This window comes from Caretta caretta, chromosome 3 (assembly GCF_965140235.1).
Source record: "Caretta caretta isolate rCarCar2 chromosome 3, rCarCar1.hap1, whole genome shotgun sequence".
Taxonomy (NCBI): Eukaryota; Metazoa; Chordata; order Testudines; family Cheloniidae; genus Caretta; species Caretta caretta.
Genome location: NC_134208.1, coordinates 18,862,443 through 18,888,806, shown reverse-complemented (window position 1 = coordinate 18,888,806; position 26,364 = coordinate 18,862,443). Strand labels below are relative to the sequence as shown.

General features: G+C 40.2%; 1 protein-coding gene across 3 annotated transcripts in view; it reads right to left on the bottom strand.

The window, feature by feature from the left end:
* The window catches only part of ATAD2B (ATPase family AAA domain containing 2B), a 175,978-nt gene that overhangs the window by 6,990 nt on the left and 142,624 nt on the right, over window positions 1–26,364 (bottom strand). For 2 of the 3 annotated variants that reach the window (XM_048845620.2, XM_048845621.2), the window contains exons 25-28: window positions 21,450–22,142; window positions 13,849–13,976; window positions 12,927–13,055; window positions 7,882–11,372 (exon numbers count right to left, since the gene is read on the bottom strand). In XM_048845620.2, coding sequence (XP_048701577.2) covers window positions 11,331–11,372; window positions 12,927–13,055; window positions 13,849–13,976; window positions 21,450–22,142 — 992 coding nt within the window. In that variant the 3' untranslated portion in view covers window positions 7,882–11,330. Of the gene's footprint in view, window positions 1–7,881; window positions 11,373–12,926; window positions 13,056–13,848; window positions 13,977–21,449; window positions 22,143–26,364 lie in introns of those variants that run through there. The other variant, XM_048845622.2, reaches the window with a different exon arrangement.

Here is a 26,364-nt window from a genome sequence, read left to right as displayed (position 1 = left end):
TCCTGTTTCCCCTTTCTAGCGTCTTTCAACTGTGCTGCTAGGCAGGAAAATATCACAGAAGAAAACTGAAAAATGCCTGCTATTTATAAAAAAATACAGGTATTTCCTTCACTCTCCCCTGGGAGAATTGCATGAGTCTATCGCAGGAGACAGGTACTGGTTAGAGATCTGAGACCTGATGCAAAGAGAGGGGGTAGGGTCAGAGGTGCAGATAGCCCAGAACCATTATAGTGACTGCATTATTTGAAAAATAACGTGACCACTATATAACACTAAGTCAGAATGCATATAGAGAAAGGGTGGAATCAATGTTGTGCACGCAACTTTAACTTCATCATGCCCAGAATTCTGATGCTTCACTTTGCAATCTCACTATTTTAATATAGTTTTTGTACTGAATTATTAATATTCATTGCATTTTAATAATACCTTCCATCCAAGGCTCTTAAGGAACTTAACAGACCCTAGATCTAGATTCTGCCATCCTTCATCACAATAAAAATACTATCTTACTGCTCAATTATTTCCAGTGGAATCAATGGGAAAAGATACTTGTGATGGGATTTATAAATCCCATGCCAGGCAAGAAGGGGTTAAACAGCAGCTTGGGGCTCTGACAGACCTGTCCCCACTGCACTTGTGAGGAATGGCAATCTTGGAGGAGAAGCTTTAAAAGGGAGAAGCTCAATTCAGAAGAGCCCAGCCCTGGGCTAGCAGGTAGACAGACCCTGCCCTGCTAGCTTCCAGGAAGGAGCACTTTGGAGGATAAAACTGGCAGAGGGTTCTTGCAAACACTGCACAATAGCCTTGAGCAGACTCAGCCAGACTATGGCTCTTCAGGTATCTCCTGAATGAGGAGGCCAAACAGGAGAGTAGTGAGTAAGAGTAGGGAGGTGATTTTATCTCTATATATGGCATTGAAGGGACCAATAATGGAATACTGAATTCACTTCTGATATCCATATTTTCAAAAGGATATTGAATCACTGGAGCAGGCACAGAAAATAGCTACAAGAATGATTTGAGGGCTGGAGAAAATGCCTTACAGTGAGGGATTTAAGGAGCTCAATCTGTTTAGCTTACTCAAAAGAAGATTGAGCTGACAATTACAATGTATAAACACCTTCATTTGGGAGAAAATACCAGGTAAGAAATTGATTTTTCATGTAGCAGAGAAAGTCGATATAAGAACCCGTGTCTGGGAGCAGAAATCAAACATTCAAACTGGAAATGCAGCACAAATTTCTAATACTGACAGTGGCGGATTTTCCACTGGGTTAACATGGCCCATGCCCAGGGGCCCCGACCAGTTGGGGGAGCCCTGGAAAAATAGGTACACCCCGCACTCCCCGCCCACTGTGACTGCCAGAGAACAGGGTCAAGGGATAGAGGTTGCCCGGCTCACCTGGCGCTCATGCTGGGCAGCAGGGCAAGGCCCCGTGCCCTAAGCCAGCCCCCCAGCAGGAGCACCAAGTTGGCAGGGGAAGCTCCCGCGTCCCAACCCAGCTCCCCAGCAGGAGCGCCTGGGGCAGGGCAGGAAGGGCAGCAGGGGTGGAGAGGGGACCTCCCTTGCTATGGCCCAGGGCCCCACAAACCCCTAATCCGCCTCTGAATACTGAGGGTGATTAACCATTGGAACAAACTACCAAGGGAAGTGGTGGATTCTCCATTGCAGTGTCTTCAAATTAAAGGTGAGTGCCTTTCTAGAAGATATGCTTCAGCCAAACAAGTTATTGGTGAAATTTAATGGCCTCAAATATAAAGCAGATCAGACTAGATGCCCTAATGCATCCTTTTAGCCTTAAACTCTATGAATAACTTGATGTTTCTGCTAGAATTATCAGCAAATAGCTGATTATATTTAAATTGTCACTAGGTTTCAGAATCAGACCAATTCCCATCTCTGATTTATTATGGAAGACTGGAAAGTACAACACTGCAGCAGTTACGCTCAGTTTTAATTTTTATGGTTGTTTTCACAATCCTGAGGGAGATAAAAAATAATGACAACTTCACTTCTGGAACAAAATTCTAGAGCAAGAAGTAGATTAAGGATGAAATTCCACAGCCCTGATGCAAGGTGAAAACTGTTAGTTTTAGCTCCACTATTACACTGTGGTATTTTATGAAAATTACTTCGTATAGTTGTGTTTCAAATACTTAAAAACTGTAAAACTGTTTCCAAAATTTGATACTTTAATACAATTCAGCATCTCACAGTTTATCCTTTAGCCTATTACTAAAATCGATGAATGAATATTTGTTGTTCTTCAAAGTGGCTTCTGCATATTCCTGTAAGTCAGATTCTACCCATGTGAGCAAGAAGATGCAAGCCCTACACTGTACAGAGACAGCCAAGGTGTTATTGAAAGCTGATTTTGGAGATGCATGAATGGCTCCATAGTTTAAGATGCATCAAGATTTGTACTTAGCAGAATGAGTCACTCCATTTCATGCTTTAGTGACTGAATTTAGTCAAAACGTAACACAGTAACTCCTTCTAGGACAAATTAATTTTCTGCCTTTTTTGGTCTAAGATTTACTAACTTTGCCAGAGGAAATATTTTTCAAGCAAGCATTTTTTGAAACTTCTCCCAAGTTTCATTTCCCCACTCCCATACACCAATAACTGAAGAACCATACAAACCCCTCTCACTCACTCGCCTGTTTCAGGGATAGGACAGTTTTCAAAATTCACTCTGAAGCAAAATGTTTCCCCCTTACTCATCACACCTATTTTAGCTCTGCAAAGACAAGCTGACACATTCAAGTTACTCCAACTACTTCCAGTCTCAAACATCACCCTGTCTACCTCATTGAGATCCCAGCTGTCTTACAGATACATCCCACCAGCCCCCTGATCCAAAGGAGCCAAAGAACAATCTGAGCAGCAGTGCATGGGAAAGAGGCGAGAAGTCCCCCATAGCACTGCTTCCTCAACTCCCCTTGTGCCCCAGCATCTTGGGGAGCTCGAGTGTCTTGCAGAGAAGCATAAAAATGTATGGTTGGAAGGGACCTCGAGAAGTCATCAAGTTAAGGCTCCTGCATGGAGGCAGAACCAATTAAACCTAGACCACCCCAACAAGTGTTTGTCCAACCTGTTCTTAAAAACCTTCAGTGATGGGGAATGTGCAAACTCCCTTAGAAGCCTATTCCAGAGCTTAACTATCCTTGTAGTTCAAAAGCTTTTCCCAATATTTAACCTAAATCTCCCTTGCTGCAGATTAAGTCCAATACTTCTTGTCCTACTTTCAGTGGACTCAGAAGGCAACTGATCACCATCCTCTTTATAAGAGCCCTTAATATATATGAAGACTTAGGCCTCAGTCTTCTGTTCTCAAGACTAAACGTGCCCAGTTTTTAAAAAAATATTTCCTCATAGGTCAGGTTTTCTAAACCTTTTATCATATTTGCTGCTCTCCTCTGGGACTCTCTACAATTTGTCTACATTTTCCTTTAAGGGTGGTGCCTAGAACTGGACACAGTACTCCAGCCAAAGCCTCACCAGTGCCCAGCAGAGCAGGAATTACCTCCCATGTCTTAAAATACGACAGTCTTGTTAATATATTCCAACCTTTTTTTGCAACTGCATCAAATTGTTGACTCATATTCAATTTGTGATCCACTCTAAGCCCCAGATCCTTTTCAGCAGCACTACCACCTACCCAGTTATTCCCCATTTTGTAGTTGTGTACTCGTTTTATCCTCCTAGGTGAATTACTGTGCACTTATCTTTATTGAATTTCATCTTGTTGATTTCAGACCAAGTCTCTAATTTGTCAAGGTCATTTTGAATTCCAATTCTGTCCTCCAAAGTGCTTGCAATCTCTCCCCGCTGGTGTCATCTGGAAATTTTATAAGCATACTCTCCTCTAGATTAGCAAAGTCATTAATGAAAATATTGAATAGTACTAGGCCCAAGACTGACCCCTGGGGGATGCCACAAGATACATCCTCCCAGTTTGACAGCAAACCATTGATCTTGGAATAACTTTTAACAGCTCCAAGATTGCTTCAGCTAGTTTCTTAAATGGCCTAGATGAATTTAATCTCTGACTCAGGATATTCTTCTTAACGTATGCGCAATGGGCCGGTTACCTTTGTTGATGCCATCAGTTATTGAAGTCTCCACTCCACTACCTTACTCTGACCCATCCCCTTCTGCTCTAACAAACCTATGACTTCTGAGCGGGATGAGAAAATGGAGTTGAGCTTGGATAAAACCATTGTCTGTAGCTCATCAGAGAAATCTGACTAGTAGAATGGTACAGCAGCATTCTCTTCACTGGAACAACCTGGGATGAATTTGCCATCCCACTTAAATAGAAAAACTATTTTTAATCTTTATTTAGCAACTTTTATATTTTAAAAATAGCCTTAGAAGTTCCCTACTATTAAAGTATTATTTAACGCTATGGCATTATTCAAAGGTGGCCGCACTGTAACTGGAATTTAACAGTGGTTATTCCCATTCACTGTTATCAGGTTGAACTGAAACAGACTCCCTGGAAGGTGCCCAGTTTAAGTGAGCATAACATATATTAAATTATATATTTTACAAAAAATCAGACATGTAGAAATGCAACAGTGGCTGGATTAACAGCTGTTGAAACTAATGTCCTGATTCTTTTCTATTTTAATTGTGCACCCACAATGAAGTACTGAGGTTTTGGTTTGTTTTAAACAAAAGAAAAAGTGAGGTATTCACTTCACCGGTTTACAAAACTTCTTGCTTAGCAACTATTTCACTTCCAGATCTCGTAAATTCCTTTTATATCAGTTTATGTGCAGGGCTAGATAAAGGCCTAGGCTCAATAGGCTGATGCCCAGGGATCCAACTGCTGGAGTCACAGGACAACAGAATCTCAGCCTTCATTACAAAAAAAATTTTCCCCCATCTAGATTTCACAGTTGCAAAGAAACCCTTGAAAATATTAATTGAGTTTATCTGAGCCTCTCCTGAGCCTTTGGACAGCTTGAAACAATGGCTCCAACTGCCCCATTCATCTTAACTGAGAAGTTTGATCCTGGGTAGGGATAGGGTATCTGTCAAAAGAATAGGATTGTGGCTGGGAGTTAGGGGAACCCTTGCTGGTGCCATCCTATCATAGTACTTTCTGGGGTGGTATCAGCAGGACACACACACGCTCTTGCCCTGCCTCCCCTTCCCCCCACTCCTGATGCCGCCGCCTTTTGCTCTGATAGCTGGGTGCTAAACTCTCCCTTCATGGAGAAAGACCACAGCCCGCTTAAAGACAGAGCATCAGGCTCCAAGGAAGGACCAGTCTGCCACAAAAAGAGTGGTGTCAGGTCCCTTGCCAAGCCAACACCCAGCTCTGGGCTTGACAAAGCCCTGGCTGGGATGATTTAATTGGGGATTGGTCCTGCTTTGAGCAGGCGGTTGGACTAGATGACCTCCTGAGGTCCCTTCCAACCCTGATATTCTATGATTCTATGATCCTGCAACCGCCAAATCAAGGAGGGTTTGGGCTGCTTACAGGGCCAGACCATGGACATTTATAGGGGATGTGTCCAGAGCCCCGAATACACTTAATCTGCCCCTGCGCATATGGGTTTAATTAGGCTATGCAGGTACATACCTGTAGACTTAAGGTGTAAAATCCGATTTGCTCTTGACTTCAAAGGGACTACAGTTTTCACCAAGAACATTTCCTATTGTGCCTGCTCAGTATACAGTTTTCAACCAGTAGTCTCCTAAATGAAACCCAATGTGCTGCACACCCGAGTATGCTAGTCCAAGTCTAAAATTCAGGTCTCTGCCCTGAAGAGTCTGCAATCTAAACAGATAGTTTAGAGAAGGAAGAAGAGCAGAAGCTCACATGTACATGGTCATTTTCATGATTTTAGCAGAGTAATTTTATTTTTTAAACCATTGCCCATTTAGTTAACATTTCATGAAGAGAGGTTATGTGCCTCTTGTAATAAATAAGGTTTACAGGAGGATTTGAAGGAGGAAATGGTGAAGACACTTCATGCAGTGTCAGGGGTCAGACTTTGCTCATATTTTCCAAAGAACTTCACTCAAGACAGAGACCAAGCATGGAAAACTTGAGCCCAAACAGTTTATACTACTCAAATATTCACATGAGCCAACAGGGAATGGAACCATTTTATAACTCAACTATGACAGCCACAACCAAGCTACTGCTTACTGCTTCTGACGCATCATCCATCCAAAGATATCAAAGCACTTTAAAAACATTTATTACATCTGACAATTTGCCTATGAGGCAGATGATATCCCTGTTTTGCAGATGGGTAAGACAAAAGTACCCCAGTCAGTGCAGAACTGGGAACAGAATCCAGCAGCACCAGTGTGTGCTCCAGATCACAATGCCTCCAACAGCGCACAGTCTGAGACAGCCACCAGGGTATATATGGATAGTTCCTGTATCACTGAATTACATTTGCAGTCTCAGGTGAACCATATCCAGCTCAAGAGAAGGTCCAATTGCACCCCTTTGTGCTGAATGATTGTTTTTACAGTCACCTATCCATTAGATAGTAGTTTAAAAGGCAACTGTCAAGAGATAAACCCCTAACTGACCTCAAATTATTCTGGCCTCTCAAACGTGGAGATGTATATATAGAACTTAGACGCATAGGTGTTAAGGTCAGAAGGGAACCATCATGATCATCTAGTCCAACCTCCTACACATTGCAGGCCACAGAACTGCCTTCAGTCTCAATTGCAAAATCTACTCAGGACAGGCATTTGTGATTCCAGTCACAGTGAAGTAGAGGAGACAAAAATTTTCAGTGCTCTTTACTCATGGAGACATCCAGTAAAACAAATGTAGTTTAACAAATGTAATTTCAAGAGCTGTGCTCACATCAGCAAGGCACAAGTTTCATTCCTTTTATACCAGAGCAGTAGACACAAACATGTTGTTGGACCTGAGTGTACCTCCAACTGGTCAACTCTCTATTCTGATCCCCCTGAAGTTATTGTTTGCCAAAAGAGTGGCACTTGAAATCTGTCTAAGCTATTGGGTTGGCATATAAAAGCAGAACAGGAGAATGAGACCTGAAATAAGATGTTACCAACCTTCCTACCACACCTCCTCTTCACATGCATAGGAACTTTGTATTCCCAAAACACAAGGCAAAAAAGGGGAACAGGATCAAAAATTCAGTCTGCCAATTCCTATAATTAGGCATAATCCTAAGGAACCGCACATCTGTATCTGCTCCATGTTATATAAATTACACACAGCCTTCTAGCTCCAGGTAAGTTGCCCATATGGCCCTCAATTGGGCAAAGTCTGGGTAACCCTTGATTTATGTAATCTCTATACTGACAGTTTGTCCCAATTTGTATTTCAGCTTGGATTTCTAAAAATAATCTTGGAGTCTGCTAGAAGCATATCTGTAACCTGGGTTGAGTTAGAATTTTAGCTTTAAACGAACTAAACCACTCCAAAACGTTAGAACAATTTGGAGAAGTGAAAAATGTTCATTACATAGGAAGAAAAAGAGTTCATCTGGGGAAAGGACTTCAAGACAAAAGAAATCAATGGCCCCACATTGATGCTAATGTACAGCAAAGCAGCACTACTCACTTGCCATTACCCTACAATTTACCTTAGTTCGTTTCCTAACAGTGGGGAGATTTTTCTTCATGAGGTTATTTAACTATAATCCACACTGCAAATTTGAAATAGTTAGCCAAAATTAAAAGTGGATGTTTTCCTCTAACAGGAAAACATTGAGAGCAAAGTTACTGACTAAACTGCCTAAACATCCAAACAGTGAAATCCCAGAAATAAATTATGCCTACCGAAAAATCCATGAAATCCCTGGCTTGAAAAAGGCTGACGTTCAGTTAGGAGATTACCATCTCATTGAAATGCAAGAACATTTTTAATGGAACTAAAGCCATGTTTTTCTTGTCATCTTTATTCAAGTATTTCACAGCAGTTATATTACAAATTACAGTAAAATGTTCAAAATTTCCAGAAGTTCAAAAATTAAATAACTTACTTCAAACTAATGTAAAATGAAGTTAAAATGCAAAACATCAATTTTAACACAATTCTGAATAAAACTATAGAATCCAAAATATATCATAGTTGATGAAAGAAGTCTACTTAATCCACAAAGTAGACATACATTAACCAAACATTAGGACTCCCCGATGTCTAAATAACCCAATGTACAAGACACACAAGATGCAGGTACAAGCCCAAATTCAAGCTTATGTTGTGATTACAAACAATAAAATAAAATAATGACTATCAGCTGCAGGACCTGACATTCAGTATATTGAATGTAAAAGCCAGAGCTGACCCACCAACTTAATCAAAAATGGGAAGACAATACAAAAAAAAACCCCCAGTAATCCTATAAATACACTGGCATATGAGAAAAATCGAAAAAAACAAACAAAAATTAATCACAGGTGAGATTCAAGCTTGCAAATACTATTAACTCCACAGCCACTAACTTCACCCTAGAACAGTTCCACTACCTCCAATACAGTCCCAATGGCCTATAAAGTTTACCTCCACCTGGCTGTGCCACACTGTACTGACCCAAGAACAAGGCCTTGCACAGGAGTTTATTTGCAATTTTCACATCAGAAAACAAGGAACAGAGGTCGATTTGTACAAATCCTTGCCAGTGCGATACGGCAAAACAAAAAATAAAGATGTACAAATAGTAAACAAGTTTAGACCACATGGATAGATTAACAGCTGCTTTAACTCTATACCCACCAGGCATCTGTAAAGGAAAAAAAAAAAAACTGATGTAGTAATGTGGTTATTTGGGCCAGAAAGGCAGGTATAATTTTACCCAAGAAAAACACATTTAGATTGGCTAATTCTTTTCAGAAGACCTAAAATATTGAAGTTGCAACTCCTCAATTAGTAAAGTTGCACCTTTCAGTTTCCATATCAACTTTTAATGACTATTAAAAGTTATTTTAAAAAGAACTGACCTGTTGGAAGCATTTTAATGCTAGGTGTGAGCTTTAATGCTATGCGTGAGCTTATATTGGCTTGTCAAACTCACTGATGACTAAAAACTCAATTGTTTAATTCATACAGATTTAACAACATGTTAAAAATGTATGTAGTTTTACCTTTCACAAGTCCTGCTACTACCTGACAAATACTTCTCTGAATAAGTGAAACTGGAATAAATATTTTTTTTAAAAAAAATGCTGCAGCAAGAACCTGAGATTTGCAAAAAACCCTTTTACCAGAAACTTGCTACAAAAAATCTGCTACATTTTATTTAATCAAATCTTAAAGTTTGCAACAATTTCCATCAAAATACAAAATTGTTATTAATGTACCAGACAGAAAAATATCTGAAACAGGAACGATGGTAATAAATACTAAAGGAAACATGAAAAAAATCCCCATAATCAAATTTGAGAGAGCAAAGAACACCCTGTTTGAAATGTGGGGGTTTTGTTGGTTTGTTTTTTGTTATTTTTTAATCGCACTTTCTCACCAAAATATACAGTGTTTCTACATGGGTTGCATTTAGAATAGTATGACTAGATGCATACTAAGCCTTCAAACTTTTTTCTCTTAGATATTAAGAAAACAAGTGGCATTTTGGGGTAGAAAAAGGTCACACTAGAATTAGAAGGCTTAAACATAAAATACAAAGAAGCACTTTGGATTACTGCGGTATCCCAAGGCCCAAGTTTGTTCTTCTGCAGTGGCATACTACTACTAGCCAAAGAAATGGAGACAAGTACCTTAGCTTCAGCATGTAAACGGTAGCAGAGAGTGTTACAGTTCTCCGTAAACACTGTTGGTAACTAAAATAGAAAAAGCTGAGGTAGCTCAGTATCTCTGCAGTAGTCCAAGACGGTTTTCTCTAATTAAAAACAAAGCACGTGTTGCATATTTTGGAAAGACGCTCCTGCAGCTACATATAACAGTTATAATGAACGATAACATATGGTAACACCAGCCAAGCTGTCTACAACATTTTCTACTTATTTGTCTAAAACAAATCAGCCCAGGTAATGTTTTAACACTGAGCCTGTGATAAGACTTTTACTGCAACGTCCTTGCCTCTTGCAACTGCCTAGATTGTGTGTCTCCAATTTCCAAAAAGGAAGGTTTTGAACTACTGATACACTCACTATTCAGCTACAGAGAACTGCAATCCACACAGCCCAGTTCAGAGGTCCACAAATGGCCAATGATAATATAAAGTATCTTCCCCGCCCACCCCCCCCACGTTAATACTGCTATACATGGCCCAAGGTGTGGGAGCCTGGACTCAATTGTACTTACAGTGAGCTAGGGCTCCAGGACTTTTGGCTAACTGTCTCTCCTTTCTATGTCCATTCAGCAAGTCTTAGCTTTAATAAAAACAAAACTTCAGAAAGAAATTAAACATCTTTTGTTTCTAAGAACTCAAAATGGACAACAAATAAATAGAATAGTGGGAAAAAAGAATAGCCCCCTTAACGAATATTCTCTTCACTTCGTTTTCAGCAACATACGAGAGTTTCACTCTGTATTTTATTTCTATAACATAAATATACCCATAGAATAAAGGAATTTCACTGTTTTGGTAAAGTGTGTTTCTTTTTTCAGTGTGTCTTAATTTAGTTCTGTAGAGTAAGACAGGCATTTTAGAACCATAATACTGGTTGCCATTCAATGATGAGGAAATCAAATCATCCTTTTGGAGCTCTTCATTCTGAAGACAGCTTTCTAACTCTGCCATTTGCTACAAGCCCAACCATTTGAATAGCCTTATCTTTCTCAATTGACTAAAAAGGCACATTAAAGGCAGTTCTAGAGAGCCTCATTTTCAAATTACTGTACATCCAGTTACTCAAGTTTCCTAACACAATGCATCACTGTCATCTTTGAAACAGGTTTCTGTCCATTACCCCAGAGAACAAGAAAAAAAATTGAAAAGGAAAATTTAAAAAGTTGTCCATTTAAAAAAATTCAACCTAGTTAGATCTGCTCTATCCAGTTTTTTTGTGTTTGTTGGTCTGCTCCACTGTGTCTGAAGTTTCCCAAAAGATAATGCATGTAGAGAGAACAGGAGCAGAAATGAGAGCAGTTTCTGTAGCACCAAAAATCTCCAAGTTGTGGTGTTGTATTCTTTATTTAGATCAGATACAACTGTCTGAAGTTCTGTTTGGTTCTTGTAGGCTGGTTGGTTTCAGGTACCTGAGACAATAGCACCAAATTTAACAGAAAGAGAGCGAGCACTTAAGACCAAGGCTCTGCACATACTTGGTGCAATTGGAAATCGAATGGCTCAGAAGACTGCTCTCCCATGAGCAGTTTAAGAGGATAAACCCACCCATCTCAAAGAGATCACAGGAATGTTTCAAACATATGAACTGTTCTTTCCATTTCCTGCAAGAGACACCAAGCATTAATTATATATAAATACACAGCAACAGAGATAAAGTTAAATCAGATCTACTATGATTTTTTTTAAACCTGAACAAATAATTTATAAGAAAACAGACAATTCTGTTAACCATTTCTGCTAGTGGATGGAAAACAATAAATGGGAGACTAATTAAAAAAGCATTAATGCAGAAAACAGTTTTCCTAGTTGATGGTTAATGGGAAGATGTGGGTGTATTAAGATCAGACTTCAGATAAGATAAGACTGATGCGCCTTCTATGTATTACTAAATGAGGAATGCTGAGGGGTGGACCAGAGCTGCTGCCAAGTAATACTTTTGTTTGTTGATTTAAGGTCACTCATTTATCTAAAACATGGCCACTGAAAAGTAGTAGTCTTTTTCCACATCATACAAAAATGTAAGGTTTCATACCAACCATCTACTGTCCAGTGGTTAGAAATGAATCCAGTATTTTTTAAAACCTAATCTTATAAATGGACTATAGCAAAAGACATGTTCTTCAGTCTGAAAAGCCTTTTTAAAGGAAGATATTTAAGCACTAATAGCACTTTACGTTGCTAAAACACTATGCTTACTCAAAAGTCCCAAAGTACTTTACAAACTCTTCAGATATAGGGCTTCTGAAATGCAAACATTTTGAAGGTAAAGGGTGGCAGTGACAGAGACAACTGGCTCACAGTCTGCAGGACAAGTTGGGGTGAGACACAAAGATTTTGCCCAAGGGTAGTAGGGAAAATGCCTAAACTTGCCAATCACATCATGGGATCTTTAACAACTACAGAGCCAAGAAGGCTTTCATTTTTGTGTTTTACATGAAAGCCACATACAGAAGTTAACATACAGCTTAATTTATGCACCTCGTAAGAATGAAGGGCTGAGATGAGGTTCATTTGAACCTGTAGTTCCACGTAGTCAAAATATTCCAGACCTACTACTTATATTGAAAGATCAGTAGTGCAAAGCAAGCCAAGAATTTAATCTTTACAGCACTCATATGAGATAGATATCATCAAGTATTAGTTCCATATTGCAGAAGAGATTACAGAAATTAAGTCATTCACCCAAAACCCAGAATAGTAAGTGTTAGGGCCAACAAGACTACTTGGATACTCCTGCTTCTTAATGGTATTCTAAGTTATTAGCACCTGTTTTCCCAAGCTATCAGATTCCTGTCCTTACCCTCACCCTCTAGAGAATGAGTTCATACTACTTCTCCAGTCTTATATCTGAATTTTATGGATTTTGTCATTTGCCTCCTTTATGTTCTTTAAAATAGCATTTAATGAGACAGAAACAGACACAACCCAGGATGGGTTTGATTGTTTGCAAGGGAAAAATAGGGAGATTGGGTCATACAAGAAACTAATGTTCACTGTGTTCCTTAAGCCATTATTGCACCAAGTTTCTTTTTATCTTTAGTAAATACAGTTTTCAAAAGAGGATTTCAAATGTGCACCAGTTAATACAGAAATATTGCTACCCAAATTCTATTGCAAAATTCAGATGAGAAATAAGAGAAATTGTAAAACTTTACCTCTACAAGTTGTGATTTGTCATAATCTTTACGGTGCCGATAGATGCATTGACTAAGGAGTGAGTACAGCCTCTCAAGTTGGTCAACAGTCAGGTCGTTACTTCTCTTAACCAACAAATCCAGTAGTTTCTGTTAAGAAGAAAAATATAACACAAAGAATCAAGTTTTTCATATATTCATTCTTGAAATCTGTTTGAGACTAATTATTACATTTAATTGTTTATGGACAAAGCAGAAATGTGCTAGAAGCATATTTTATATTCCAAACAAGAACATGGTTCAGTATGTAAATAATATAACTGCTGTCAACAACCTGAAGAGCAGATAACTCTTAATAGAGATCTTCTTTACATTTGTTTGTTTCAGTATGCAGAGATTCTCTAATTACTACACTTATGGAAAACATTCACACTTGGGAGAAGCTCTCTGTAAACATTCAAAACCCTTCTTAAAAAAAACTCTCCTTTGTTGTGATGCCTACACACACAAAAAACTTGATGTGGGTGGGGAGGAAGAGAGCGGATATTAACTCCACTTCACCAATCAAACACAACCACATCATCAACCCCTGTTACTGCATAATCATGTCTGCACGAACTGCATTGGAAACACTGGACTGGACTGTTATACCATAATTATTAAAAAGCTTTTATATGTATATTTATTACTGTATCTGCAGATACAGCAGTAAGATACAAATGGGTATTTAACAATTTTGTTATGTGGTCACTAATTAAATAAAAATTGCTGGATAAAGAAAATCTTTAAAAGATAATGCTGACAGAAAAGATTATACTTTCTGCGGTATAAAATAACGGAAGTGGTCTTCACAATATTCTGTACAGAGTATAAAAATATCTTCCATGGTGTTTGAAAAGAGTTGGTACTGGTAATTATTAAATTTACTTCTCAATACCATTACCTTTAATCTGTCATGGTCAACAACTAGAGGGGGTAGAAAATCCAATGGTTCCTCTGGAACTTGCTCCAGACTTGCAGGTTTTGGGGGCTCCAAAGTGACTTTTCGAGATTTCTTAAGTTTCGATACACCTGCAGTTTGGATGCAAAATTATGGCACATGAGGAACAACTGAAAATATTAAAGTACAATATTTATTAAATGTAACACATTTCTAATAGTCTTTCAAATACGATGACCCATACAAACCCCCACTAAAACAGCTAATGGCATTTATATAGTCCATACCACCATATTATCGAGGCATTGAAATTAAGATTTGACCTTGTGTTACTACTGACAGCTGTAAATAGGACAGAATCATTTGTACACAACACCCTGGTTTTGGAAACCTGGCTGAAAATATAAGAAGATAATTAGAATTTACTATTAAAGCAGCTACCTCCCATCAAAGTCAACAGCCGATCATCTAGTCTGACCTGCTGCTTAACACAGGCCACTAATTTCTGCATCCAGCCCATAATTTCTGGTTGAAATACTGCATACTGAAGCACAATCTTTACTGAAAGACAGTGTTGGAGAATCCACCAGTTTCCACAACAAGATGTTCCAATGTTTAATTACCCTCACTATTAAAAGGGTACATCTTATTTAAAGTCTGAATTTGACTAGCACCAGTTTATTCAGCTTCCAGTCACTGGTACTTGTTGTCATTGGTCTACTGTACTAATTTCTTCTCCCTTCAGTTCCCCTTGAGCCCCTCCAACATACTTCATACCGGGGCATAGCCACAGGTGGGCCTGGGTGGGCAGTGGCCCATCCACTTAGCATCCAGGCCACCCCACAGCCTCGGCTCTGTCCTGGCCCTTGCCCTGCTCTGCCCACCTATCCGGCGCTCCTGCCGGGGAGTGGAGTCAGGGCATGGAGGCTTGTCACACTCTACCAGCCGGGGAGAGGGAGTGCTTGCCCCACTTCAGCCACCTGGCGCTCCAGCCAGAGAGCAGGGTCAGGAACTTGCTAAGTTCCACCCACCTGGCGCACCTGCCGGGGCTGGGCAGGTGGATTGGGGCAAGCCTACGCATCCCAACCCCACTCTCAGGCTGGAGTGCCGGGTGGGCGGGCGGAGAGGGGCAAGCCCCTGCACTCCGACCCCACATCCAGGCTAGAGCGATGGTAGGGAGGGCAGAGTGGAGAAAGCTCCCATGGTCCCACCCCACTCCCCGGAAGGAGTGCCGGGTGGGTGGAGCAGGTGGAGGCGCAGGGGTGCCCATTTTTCCGGGGCCCCAGGTTGGCCCAGGGGCTAATCCACCACTGGGAGGAGGGCGACTGAGTGGGTATCCGGCGGCTCTAGAGGAGATCTTCAAAAAAGGTAGGCCTGCCATCTGGGGGGAGCCGGGCCAGTGTGAGAAGAGAGACCTGGAAGAGAGCCGTGAGCACTGGAAAGTAGCATCTCCTCCTGGAGCTCGATGCGTGCCCGAGGCGCCCCTAGCCAGAGGGTCCATCCATTGCCCCCTGCAAAGCAGGCTGCAGGGGGTTGGGGAGAGGCAGGCCCTCCATTCCTTCTGCCTTCCCAGCCCCCGCACCCCGTAATTGCCCACCCACCCAAAGTCGTGGTCCACTCATATATCCCATGCTGGTTACTCCACTGCTTCACACCTTTGAGATCCTTTGCCATAGAACCATTCTTCGAGGCAAAAAGCTAGACAAAAGGACTGCCTTTAGAGCCAAGTCAGCATTGTTTCTTAATGGCTCAGAGGGGACAATGTTTAGTTGACTATTTTTCTGGAGTTAGAAATTTAGATACGACACAAACTGAAGCTAAAAAGGCTATAATGTACTCAACTGTCACTTGCCTATGAAGGACTAAACCTGAGAAGTGCAGAACACCAGTAACTTTCATTAGACCTCAATAGGAATTATGGATGCTCAGCATTGGGCCCTAAAGTTGTGCTTGTCAGTGGTAGCAACCTTAGTTTGTGAGATATTTTCAGTCTGATATCTGGGATTGTTCCATGGACCTTCCAACAAGCCTTAATGCTTCTTTTTTAAAGAAGCCCAGTATTTTTCAAATTTTTGTCTAAGTTCTCAGAGGAGTCTATCAAAAGTAGCTAAAAAATCGTTTGCAATGAGTTATATACTCATCTTGTTTAATTTGATTTATTAAAAAATGTTTTAAATCAGGCTTTTGAAGAACACACACTATGGAAAGTGTTGACTCATGTACTTTTTCACTCTTACTGTCACCAGACATCATGATTCAGGTCAACCAAAAGATTTCACGATATGTTAAATTCACCAAACTGTTTCAGTAGAAAAAATAATCCAAACAAGTTGAAACATTTCATATTATAGCAGTCTCGGATGATGACCCAGCACATATTGTTCATTTTAAGAACACTTTCACTTCAGATCTGACAAAATGCAAAGAAGGTACCAATGTGAGATTTCTAAAGATAGCTACAGCACTCAACCCAAGATTTAAGAATCTGAAGTGCCTTCCAAAATCTGAGAGGGACGAGGTGTGGAGCATGCTTTCAGAAATCTTAAAAGAGCAACACTTCAATGCAGAAACTACAGAACCCGAACAAACAAAAAAGAAAATCAACCTTCTCCTGGTGGCATCTGACTCAGAAGATGAAAATGAATATGCGTCGAACCGCACTGCTTTGGATCGTTATCAAGCAGAACCCGTCATCAGCATGTAAGCATTTCTTCTGAAAAGGTGGCTGAAGCATGAAGGGACATATGAATCTTTAGAGCATCTGGCACGTAAATATCTTGGGATGCCAGCTACAACTGTGCCATGCAAACACCTGTAGTTACTTTCAGGTAACATTGTAAACAAGAAGCGGGCAGCATTATCTCCTGCAAATGTAAACAAACTTGTTTGTCTGAGTGAATGACTGAACAAGAAGCAGGACTGAGTGGACATGCAGGCTCTAAAATTTTAAATTGTTTTATTTTTGAGTGCAGTTATTTTTTTGTACATAATTCTACATTTGTAAATTCAACTTTCATGATAAAGAGATTGCCCTACATTATTTGTAATAGGTGAACTGAATAACACTTTCTTTTGTTTTTTACTGTGCAAAGTATTTTTAATCAAAATAATATAAAGTGAGCACTGTATACTTTGTATTCTATATGGCAATTGAAATCAGTATTTGAAAATGTAGAAAACATCCAAAAATATTTAAATAAATGGTATTCTATTATTCTTTAATCGCGTGATTAATAGCGAGATTAATTTTTTTAAATCGTGCGATTAATCACGATTAATTTTTGTAATCACTTGACATCCCTAATTATGGCACTAAATTGATCCTAATGTTCTTTTTCTAAATGGTCAACAACAGCATTAAACTTCTGGTTATTCAGATAGTCATATTTCGATATCAGCGTTTCATGATTTGCAATCCTAATCCGTAATGTGACCAAAGAGGAACTTTTATGACCAAAATGGTCTGGACACCCTTTCTGGTCCTTGTTATATGGGGTAGCTTTAGGAATATGCTGTCTGCACCTTTCATTAACTGTGTTCAGGACCAGAGAATTTGGTGTCAGGTGTAAAAACAAAAAACTCAGGATCCCTGGCCCAAGTGTAGTATTTTTTAATTGGCACTCTTGCAGGTAGGGTGTGCTGCTGGAATTTGGCCCTTTGGTCTTGGCTGGCTCAAGGAGAGCTTCATTAAATTGGAAGTGCCACCAGTGCTGAAGCAGAAGTATGTAATATGTCCAGACGTTAGTGATGGGAATCCTGGATTTCTTCCAAGGGAATTTGAAGCGTGTTCACTATCTGCTTCAGTAGGTCCTGGAACTGCTGAAAGTCATCAGCTAATGGTGATGGTGGAAGCATTACTCCCTAATCAGGTGATGAAGAAGAGATATTTGTACGGTGAGTGACCTCCTTGTCCACCTTCGCCCCTTGCTTCACAAAGATCTCCTTTGCTGATTCAGCATGGAGGAGAGGGATGGAAGGTACCGGAAAATGAGGTCTTTTATGCTCCTTATGAGACTGAATTGGGGACACTGAAAACTGCAGATAGTACACTGCCCATGGGTCCCAATAAGGCCAAAGAGGAGGCTCACAAGGCATGGGAGGAGGTAGCCATTGCTAATGATCCCAAGTATTAACAGGCAGAGATCTTGTATCATGCCTGCCTTCCTTCCATCTGCAGAGAATAACATCTCCTTGAGCAAATACTATTATTTGAGCAAATAAACTGGAAAGCCTTGAACAGAAAGCTCTGAGTCTGACTACAAATGCTCTTCTACATATTGTAAAGGAAGTCACAACAGTTCTTTCTGAATGGTAGAAATTGGGAAGTAGTGCGTCTCAATACAACATGCGCAGCTGGTGACTTAGCAGCTCTCAGTACTGAAAGATGTTCGGAAGTCACAAGGAGGGGAGACTCATGCTCATGAGGGTACTCCTCATGAGGGAACTCCTGTGGTACTTGGAAGATGGTACAGGCATTGAAGTTGTTCTTGATGTCACTGTCCGAGGTGATGATCATGGGTCTGAGGGTACTGCAGATTCCAGTGAGGCTGCTCTCTTACTAGCATAGGCTCTGATGACAGCCACAGTAGGAGTCTTTGATACCACACCCTTTATCAGCAAGGAATGGGACTTAGATGAAGTCCTAAGAGTGCTTCATGGTACCCAAAGTACTTGGAGCCTCAACAACACTCCTCACAGGGCCCTGAGGTCTCTGGTTCCTGAATCTTCTTTAAGAAAGAACTTTACGTTCTCCTTCACTTACCTGACCCCCCTCCTTTGTCTTTGAGCAGGAAGCACTCGGTACCGATGAAGCGATTATAGGTACCTCGCTGATGGAGAGTGTCAGAGACCAGGATCTCAATGCTGCCTTCACCTTGGAAGCTCTCGTAAACATGATCTCAATGTAGACAGGATATTAACGGAAGCAGAGGGCTCCTGTTCAGGGGGTTTCCTGTCCCCAGGTCTGAAGTCAGTCTTAAGGCTTTCTCCATCACGAACACTCTATACTTAATTGCCCTGTTTTTGTGGGATCGTCCCTTAAAACAAGTGCAAATATTCCACTTGCTGGGGATACGTGAGTCTCCCAAGCAATATGCTGAAAACATTTATCGCTGACGGGAATCACTTTTCAACAAGAGAGGCACGTTTTAAAATCTGGGGAGCCTGGTATCCCAGATACGAGAAAAAAAACCTGACACCTCAGTAAGGGAAAACACACACACAAAAATTCCCCCTGAAAAGAAGGGAATAACAGTTCCAACAACTATAAAGTACGAAGAATCTTATAAACTAACTAGAGAACTAACACTATATACTACATTCTAACTCTAAAGAGAACAACAGGCACACACTAAACTATCTCTGGTCAAACGTGGTTGAGAAAAAACTTAAGGCTGTTTACCCAGGCTGCGCTACATTGCCTTGGTACAGGGCATGGAGATGCGACGGACACATGTGCAGGCTGAACAGGCAATGTTACCAAAAATCTCCAGTCAAATTTTTCCATGGGTGAAATTTTAAAAATGTAGGGAGAAGTATGGATAAATGTGGAATTCTCACAAACCTACAGTAAGTTTAAGCCACTGAAATCGTTGGTTTAATGGTGTCACGCTCCCAGACACATTTCTGCGAAAAGTAAAGATACTTTTAAATTTTTTTCCCCCACATGTAGATAGAAGATAAAACAACAACTCTGCTGGAGGTTAGACAAGTAGATGGATATATTATTTAAAGTAAAAACTTGAGAAAAAAGTTTTAAGTTTTAAAAATAAATTATACTTTGTTTTAAAGTATATTGAATCATGTCATTTACGATACCAAAAGTTTGCTGAAGCTTTGTGCATTGAGATTTTTATAAAATGCACAGGTTCCTTTTTTTAATATATAAACATGAAGGTTCAACCAATGCATAGTATTCGTCTTCACTTTCACGATGATGTATATTTTCCTAAAAGTTAATTATGTTCTTAAAAAAAACTGTACAGTTCAAAGGCACCTATGAAAAAGCTCAACTTCAAAACTGAGCCCTTAATTCCCAACAATAATTTTCAAGTCACTGCAGAAGTGGGTCTGTTATATCTCCTCTATAGAGCAACATCAAATTGTTTAACTTCTAAGGAAAGTGCAGATGCAAGACATTCTCCAAATCTCTCCACCTGATTAAACCAAATTTCTCATCTTTCCTTCCAAGCCCTCCCTTCTCCAACACTATACGTAAAATTTTAATATCTTTTGACACCAAAGCTTGAAATCTGTCATATTTGACTTTTCACTCCTCCTTCCACATCCAAGCATTTGCCAAATCCTAGTGGTTCTCTCTCTACAACATCTCCCAAAATTTACTCTTCTCTCTCTTTATAGCTACTGCTGATCCTGTCTTGCCATAGGTTATCTCTTGCCTCAACTATTCAACCCACCTCTCTTCTTAAAATACTGATTGTCGCTTTGGATTTCTTCAGTCTATACATAATTAAATTTCTAAAAGTATTTTCGACCCCTATTACTCAGGCCACATTGCCCCCAGTTTGAGTCCCTTCACTGGCTACCACTTGCCTTCCACATCAAGTAGAAGATTGTATTCCTAACCTACAAGGCCCTCAAAAATCCACTCCTCTTGACAAATCAGCACTTTTTCCTGTTCATCTTCTCATGTACACTGCCTTGCTCAAGTTTCTAATCTACACATACTCTTCATCTCCTATCACTTATTACTGTACCTTATTCCATGCTACTCTTTATCCTTGGAAAACACTTCCAAACCTTATACACTGAGGAATAACGACACCTATCATTTAAAAACCTTTGTTAAAACTCATTTCTTTTGCAAACCCTAACACTAACCTTTTAAAGATACATTGTTCTTGTACCTATTTATGAAACAGCTAACAAAAAAGCAGGCAAGCGAATGAACAGCTTTCACCCGCCCCCAGGAAACTGTGGGCCCTAAGGGATTGTTGTTTCTCTGCTTTTATTCACCATTATCCTTCCCACCTCTTTGTTGTCCTTTCTCTATGTCTGTCTATCTATTGATTGATTGTAAACTGTTCCCAGCAGGGATCATCACTTGGAAAGCAACATGTATACCTCAGGCAAAAAGCTTTTGTTTCAAATTTTTTACAAATATTCTACTCTTAACCTGATTTCATCAAAATCCTTCAAATTTGCAATAAGGAAATCCTGCAAGATTATGTATGTTCTATATTTTATTGAATTAAAACCGAAACAGTGACACTGTAAATGCCTAGATCAGAAAGCACGACGAACCCACAACATACTAACGTCCCATACTAACAGTGGGAGGAATCTTTAAAAAAAGATTTTTTTCGGTATCACAAAATGTTACCTGTATATTTGCAGTTTCCCCACAGAAACCATACAAAAGCATAAAGAACATTGTCAATACTAAGGTAGACTTATTTATCTAAGGAAATGTGACCAAAAATGGCATTTACTATGGCATTGTTATAAGAATATTAGATGTTCAAAATGTCCAGGCTGCAGTTCACAAAACACACTACTCACCTGCTATTGCAACAAAGTATACCCATCTACATTTACTTTTGCATTAATCTCAGTACTGGACGTACTGAAAACGTAAACCATACCTTCTTTTTCTGGTTCAATATCTTTAGTCTCAACGTCTGTGCTGCTCAGTGGTGTCTTTTCATTATTGCTGTATTGTGGTACTTCAGTATTAGACTGTTTCACCAAATCAGCTCCCTGATTTTCACCAGAAGCTTCTGTTTTTTCCTTTGGCTGATCTTCAGACACAGTTTTTTGCTCATTACGAGACAAATCACTGTCACATACTGAAACATTAACTGGTTCTGCTTTACCATTCTGACATTCTGGAACAGCTATCCCCTCTAAGCTGTGTGCCTCACCGTTCACACAGTCCCACTTAGATGGAGACTCCTTCCTTGATTCCTTTTCAGCATTCACAGTAAGACAGTCATTTACTAACAGGGATTCATTTGAACTCTCTTCTTCTGTTGATGCAAAACTGTTTTCTTTCCCTACTGTCCCATTGTTAAGTCTCTGCTCTGCATCTATATCCATGATATCACAAGAGGACTCATCATTTGTCATAGACAGATCTCCCATTTCCTCTCCATTCTCAATGCAGTCTGTGCTGATTTCTAGCTCCCCATTCTCCAGCAGCTTCCTGCCATCCCCATGATTTTCATCATCAGCAAATTTTGCATCATCTTCATCTTTCTTCAAATTGTTGACTTTTCTCTTTTTAATAATGCCTTTACCCCACTGCGAACGTCGTCTTGATTTCCTCCTTATTCGAACTGAATTGGAAGAGACAGAAAACATGTCACTTTTAAATGCACACACATCTGCAACACATGCATCAGGATAATTGACTACAAACTAACAAAAAGAAAAGGAGTACTTGTGGCACCTTAGAGACTAACAAATTTATTTGCCCATAAGCTTTTGTGATGAGCTACAGCATGAGCTACAAAAGCTTATGCTCATATAAATTTGTTAGTCTCTAAGGTGCCACAAGTACTCCTTTTCTTTTTGCAAATACAGACTAACACAGCTGTTACTCTGATACATACTAACAGACACCCACCATTCCCAAACTTTCCGGGGAGGGGGGGGGTTCAAATTAGCATTGAGCTAATTCTGCTCCCACTGAAATCAACAGAAAATGAACTCCCACTGGCTTCAATGAGAGCAGAGTCAGGCCAATGCCGATCACTTCTGAAAGTTCCACCCATCGTGGATATTTTACACTAACCAAGTATGCAGGAAGCACTGATTAAATTAATTGGTAAGGCCACTCCTTTTTCCCTCATCACATTCTTCATGAAAACCCACTTCTATTTAGACCACTAAATATCAGACAGATAATTATAGCTGTGTGATGAAGAATTTGAGGAAAGCCAATTTTTACTCCACTTTTTTTTTTTTAAACTCTTTCAGATGACTTGGAACTATTATGTTGTGCAAGAATTAAGTTGCATAACCTCATGACCTTAGTTTCATTACCCTTGTCCTCCTCCCTCCTACTGTATACTTTGTTTCAACTTAGATTGTATACTGTCTGGGATGGGGCAGTGTCTTCTAAGTGTGTATGTACACTGTGTCTAGGACAATGGGACCCCAATCTCGAAAAGGGTTTTTGCTGATTTTCCTAATAGAAACTTCAAACAATAGCTCAGGAAGAGTATTCACCTGTAATGTTGAATTTCAGTGTTCCTTGTAAGAGCACAGATGATGAGAAAAAGTGTATTTTAGTAGACTGAGCAAAGACTGGCAGATGGGAACTCCTGGATTCCAATTCCTGCTCTGATACAGATTACTTATGCTCTTTGGCAAGTTATAACCACTTTGCAAAAGATTTTCCACCTAAAAACGGGGGCTGCTACACTTAAAGTTGTCACATTGTTTCTTCTGGAGAGATACTGCCAGCACAAATCAGTATTAAGGGGAAGCTCTCTCAAAGTGACAGTCTTTCAAAATGAAAAAAACTAAGTCCATTAACTATACCTACCCACCTCACTGGGTCAGTTATGAAAATCAGTGTTCACAAAGTTGCTCTGAAGATGCTAGTACCATGTGAGTGCTGCACATTAAATGACAAGAGCTCAGAGAAACATAACTAAATGTAATGTTGTGAATGCCTTCCCTGAAAGTGCCACTTAATCTGATAATTTAACTAGTTTCAAGACTTTACTAACTACAACATTAACAAAAAATGTCATTAACTTTTTAGTTTAAAAAGTTCTTAAAAGGACACATTCACCTTGAAAAATCATAATTCTACCTGAAAAGTATATACATTCTATTGTTACGAGTAACCTCTAAGAATACTAGAGCTGAAAGAGTTCTGAGAAATTTTTGTTTTCTCCCAGCTTAGTTTGTGTATTCAACAGCACTTTCTACACAGTCAGTTTCTCTGTATTGTTAATGATCAGCTGCATTTGTATCATGCACAACTTTGGTGGAGCTCATATACACTTCTCCAGGTTCTGCAAGAAGGCCTTCACCAATTTTTCTGTCAAGGTCCAAATTCATTGGTCAAGGTATAGTCAAGGACCAGACTCCAGAGAAAATAAAAAAAAAAAAAAAAGTAGTAGTAAATAAAAAGATTTCAGAGTCCATTTAAAAGATATTCAATAGAACTGGATCCATGACAGATCCCTGCGGGACCCCACTCAATATGCTCTTCCACCTCTATTGCAAACCATTGTTAACGACTCAGTTTTCCAGCAAGTTGTACACCCACCTTATAGTAGGTTCCTCTAGATCAGTGGTTCTCAAACAGGGATCAGGGGCCCCCGTAGGGGGCTGCAAGCAGGTTTCAGAGGGTCCGCCACGCAGGACCAGTGTTAGACTCGCTGGGACCCAAGGCAGAGAGCCAAAGCCTCACCGCATACGCCTGAAGCCCAGGGCCCAGAGCCCTGTCACCTAGGGCTGAAGCCGAAGCCTCAGCAATGTAGCTTTGTGGGGGCCCCTGTGGCATGGGATCCCAGACAATTGCCCTGGCTTTTATATGCAGAAAAACAGTTGTAGCACAGGTGGGCCATGCAGTTTTTATAGCACGTTGGGGTAGGCCTCAGAAAGAAAAATTTGAGAACCCTGATCTAGGGTGTATTTCTCTAGTTTATGAGACACTCATGTGAGACTGTACCAAAAGCCTTACTAAGGTGGAGATATGAGACATCTACTTCGTCTTTTCATCCACAAGGCTTGTTACCTTGTCAAAGAAGGATATTGGGTTGGTTTAACAGGATTTGTTCTTGACAAATCCATGTTGACTGTTATTTATTACCTAATTTTCTTCTAGGTGCTTACAAATTGATTGTTTGATTATTTTCTTCATAATCTTTCTGGGCATCCAGGTTAAGCTGATTGGTCTATAATTCCCTGAATTGTCTTTACTCACCTTTTTATAGATAAATACCATAAATACTTTTCCTTGACTTTAGCAAAGCTTTTGACACAGTCTCCCACATTATTCTTGCCAGCAAGTTAAAGAAGTATGGGCTGGATGAATGGATTATAAGGTGGATAGAAAGTTGGCTAGATTGTCGGGCTCAACGGGTCATGATCAATGGCTCCATGTCTAGTTGGCAGCTGGTATCAAGTGGAGTGCCCCAAGGGTCCGTCCTCAGGCCGGTTTTGTTCAGTATCTTCATAAATGATCTGGAGGATGGTGTGGATTGCACTCTCAGCAAGTTTGCAGATGACACTAAACTGGGAGGAGAGGTAGATACACTGGAGGGTAGGGATAGGATACAGAGGGACCCGGACAAATTAGAGGATTGGGCCAAAAGAAATCTGATGAGGTTCAACAAGGACAAGTGTAGAATCCTGCACTTAGGAAGGAAGAATCCCATGCACCGCTACAGACTAGGGACCGAATGGCTAGGCAGCAGTTCTGCAGAAAAGGACATAGGGGTTACAGTGGACAAGAAGCTGGATATGAGTCAACAGTGTGCCCTTGTTGCCAAGAAGGCTAACGGCATTTTGGGAGGTATAAGTAGGAGCGTTGCCAGCAGATCGAGGGACGTAATTGTCCCCCTCTATTCGACATTGGTGAGGCCTCATCTGGAGTACTGTGTCCCGTTTTGGGCCCCACACTACAAGAAGGATGTGGAAAAATTGGAAAGCGTTCAGCAGAGGGCAACAAACATGATTAGGGGACTGGAACACATGACTTATGAGGAGAGGCTGAGGGAACTGGGATTGTTTAGTCTGCGGAAGAGAAGAATGAGGGGGGATTTGATAGCTGCTTTCAACTACCTGAAAGGGGGTTCCAAAAAGAGGATGGATCTAGACTGTTCTCAGTGGTAGCTGATGACAGAACAAGGAGTAATGGTCTCAAGTTGCAGTGGGGGAGGTTTAGGTTGGATATTAGGACAAACTTTTTCACTAGGAGGGTGGTGAAGCACTGGAATGCGTTACCTAGGGAGGTGGTGGAATCTCCTTCCTTTGAAGTTTTTAAGGTCAGACTTGAGAAAGCCCTGGCTGGGATGATTTAGTTGGGGATTGGTCCTGCTTTGAGCAGGGGGTTGGACTAGATGACCTCCTGAGGTGCCTTCCAACCCTGATATTCTATGATTCTATGATATTTGCCCTTTTCCAGTACTGGGATACCTCTCCCATCTTTCATAAATTCTCATATAATTGCTAATGGCTCAGAGATCTCTTCAGCCAGTTTCTTAAATATTCTAGGATGTATTTCATCAGACCTTGCTGACTTGAAGACATCTAACTTGTGAAAGTAATTCTTTACTACTTCTTTTCCTATTTTAGCATCAGATCCCACCCCTTTTATACTTATGGCTCATTATGTTAGTCCAATCACTGCTAATTTTTTTGGTGAAAACTGAAGCAAAAAAAGACATTTAATACTTCAGACATTGCTGCATTTTCTGTTATTGCCTTTCCCTCCAATTACTGAATGAGGTCTACCCTGTCCATGGTTTTCCTCTTGCATCTCATGTATCTGTTAAAATGCTTTCTTGTTCCCCTTCACATTCATAGCTAGTTTAA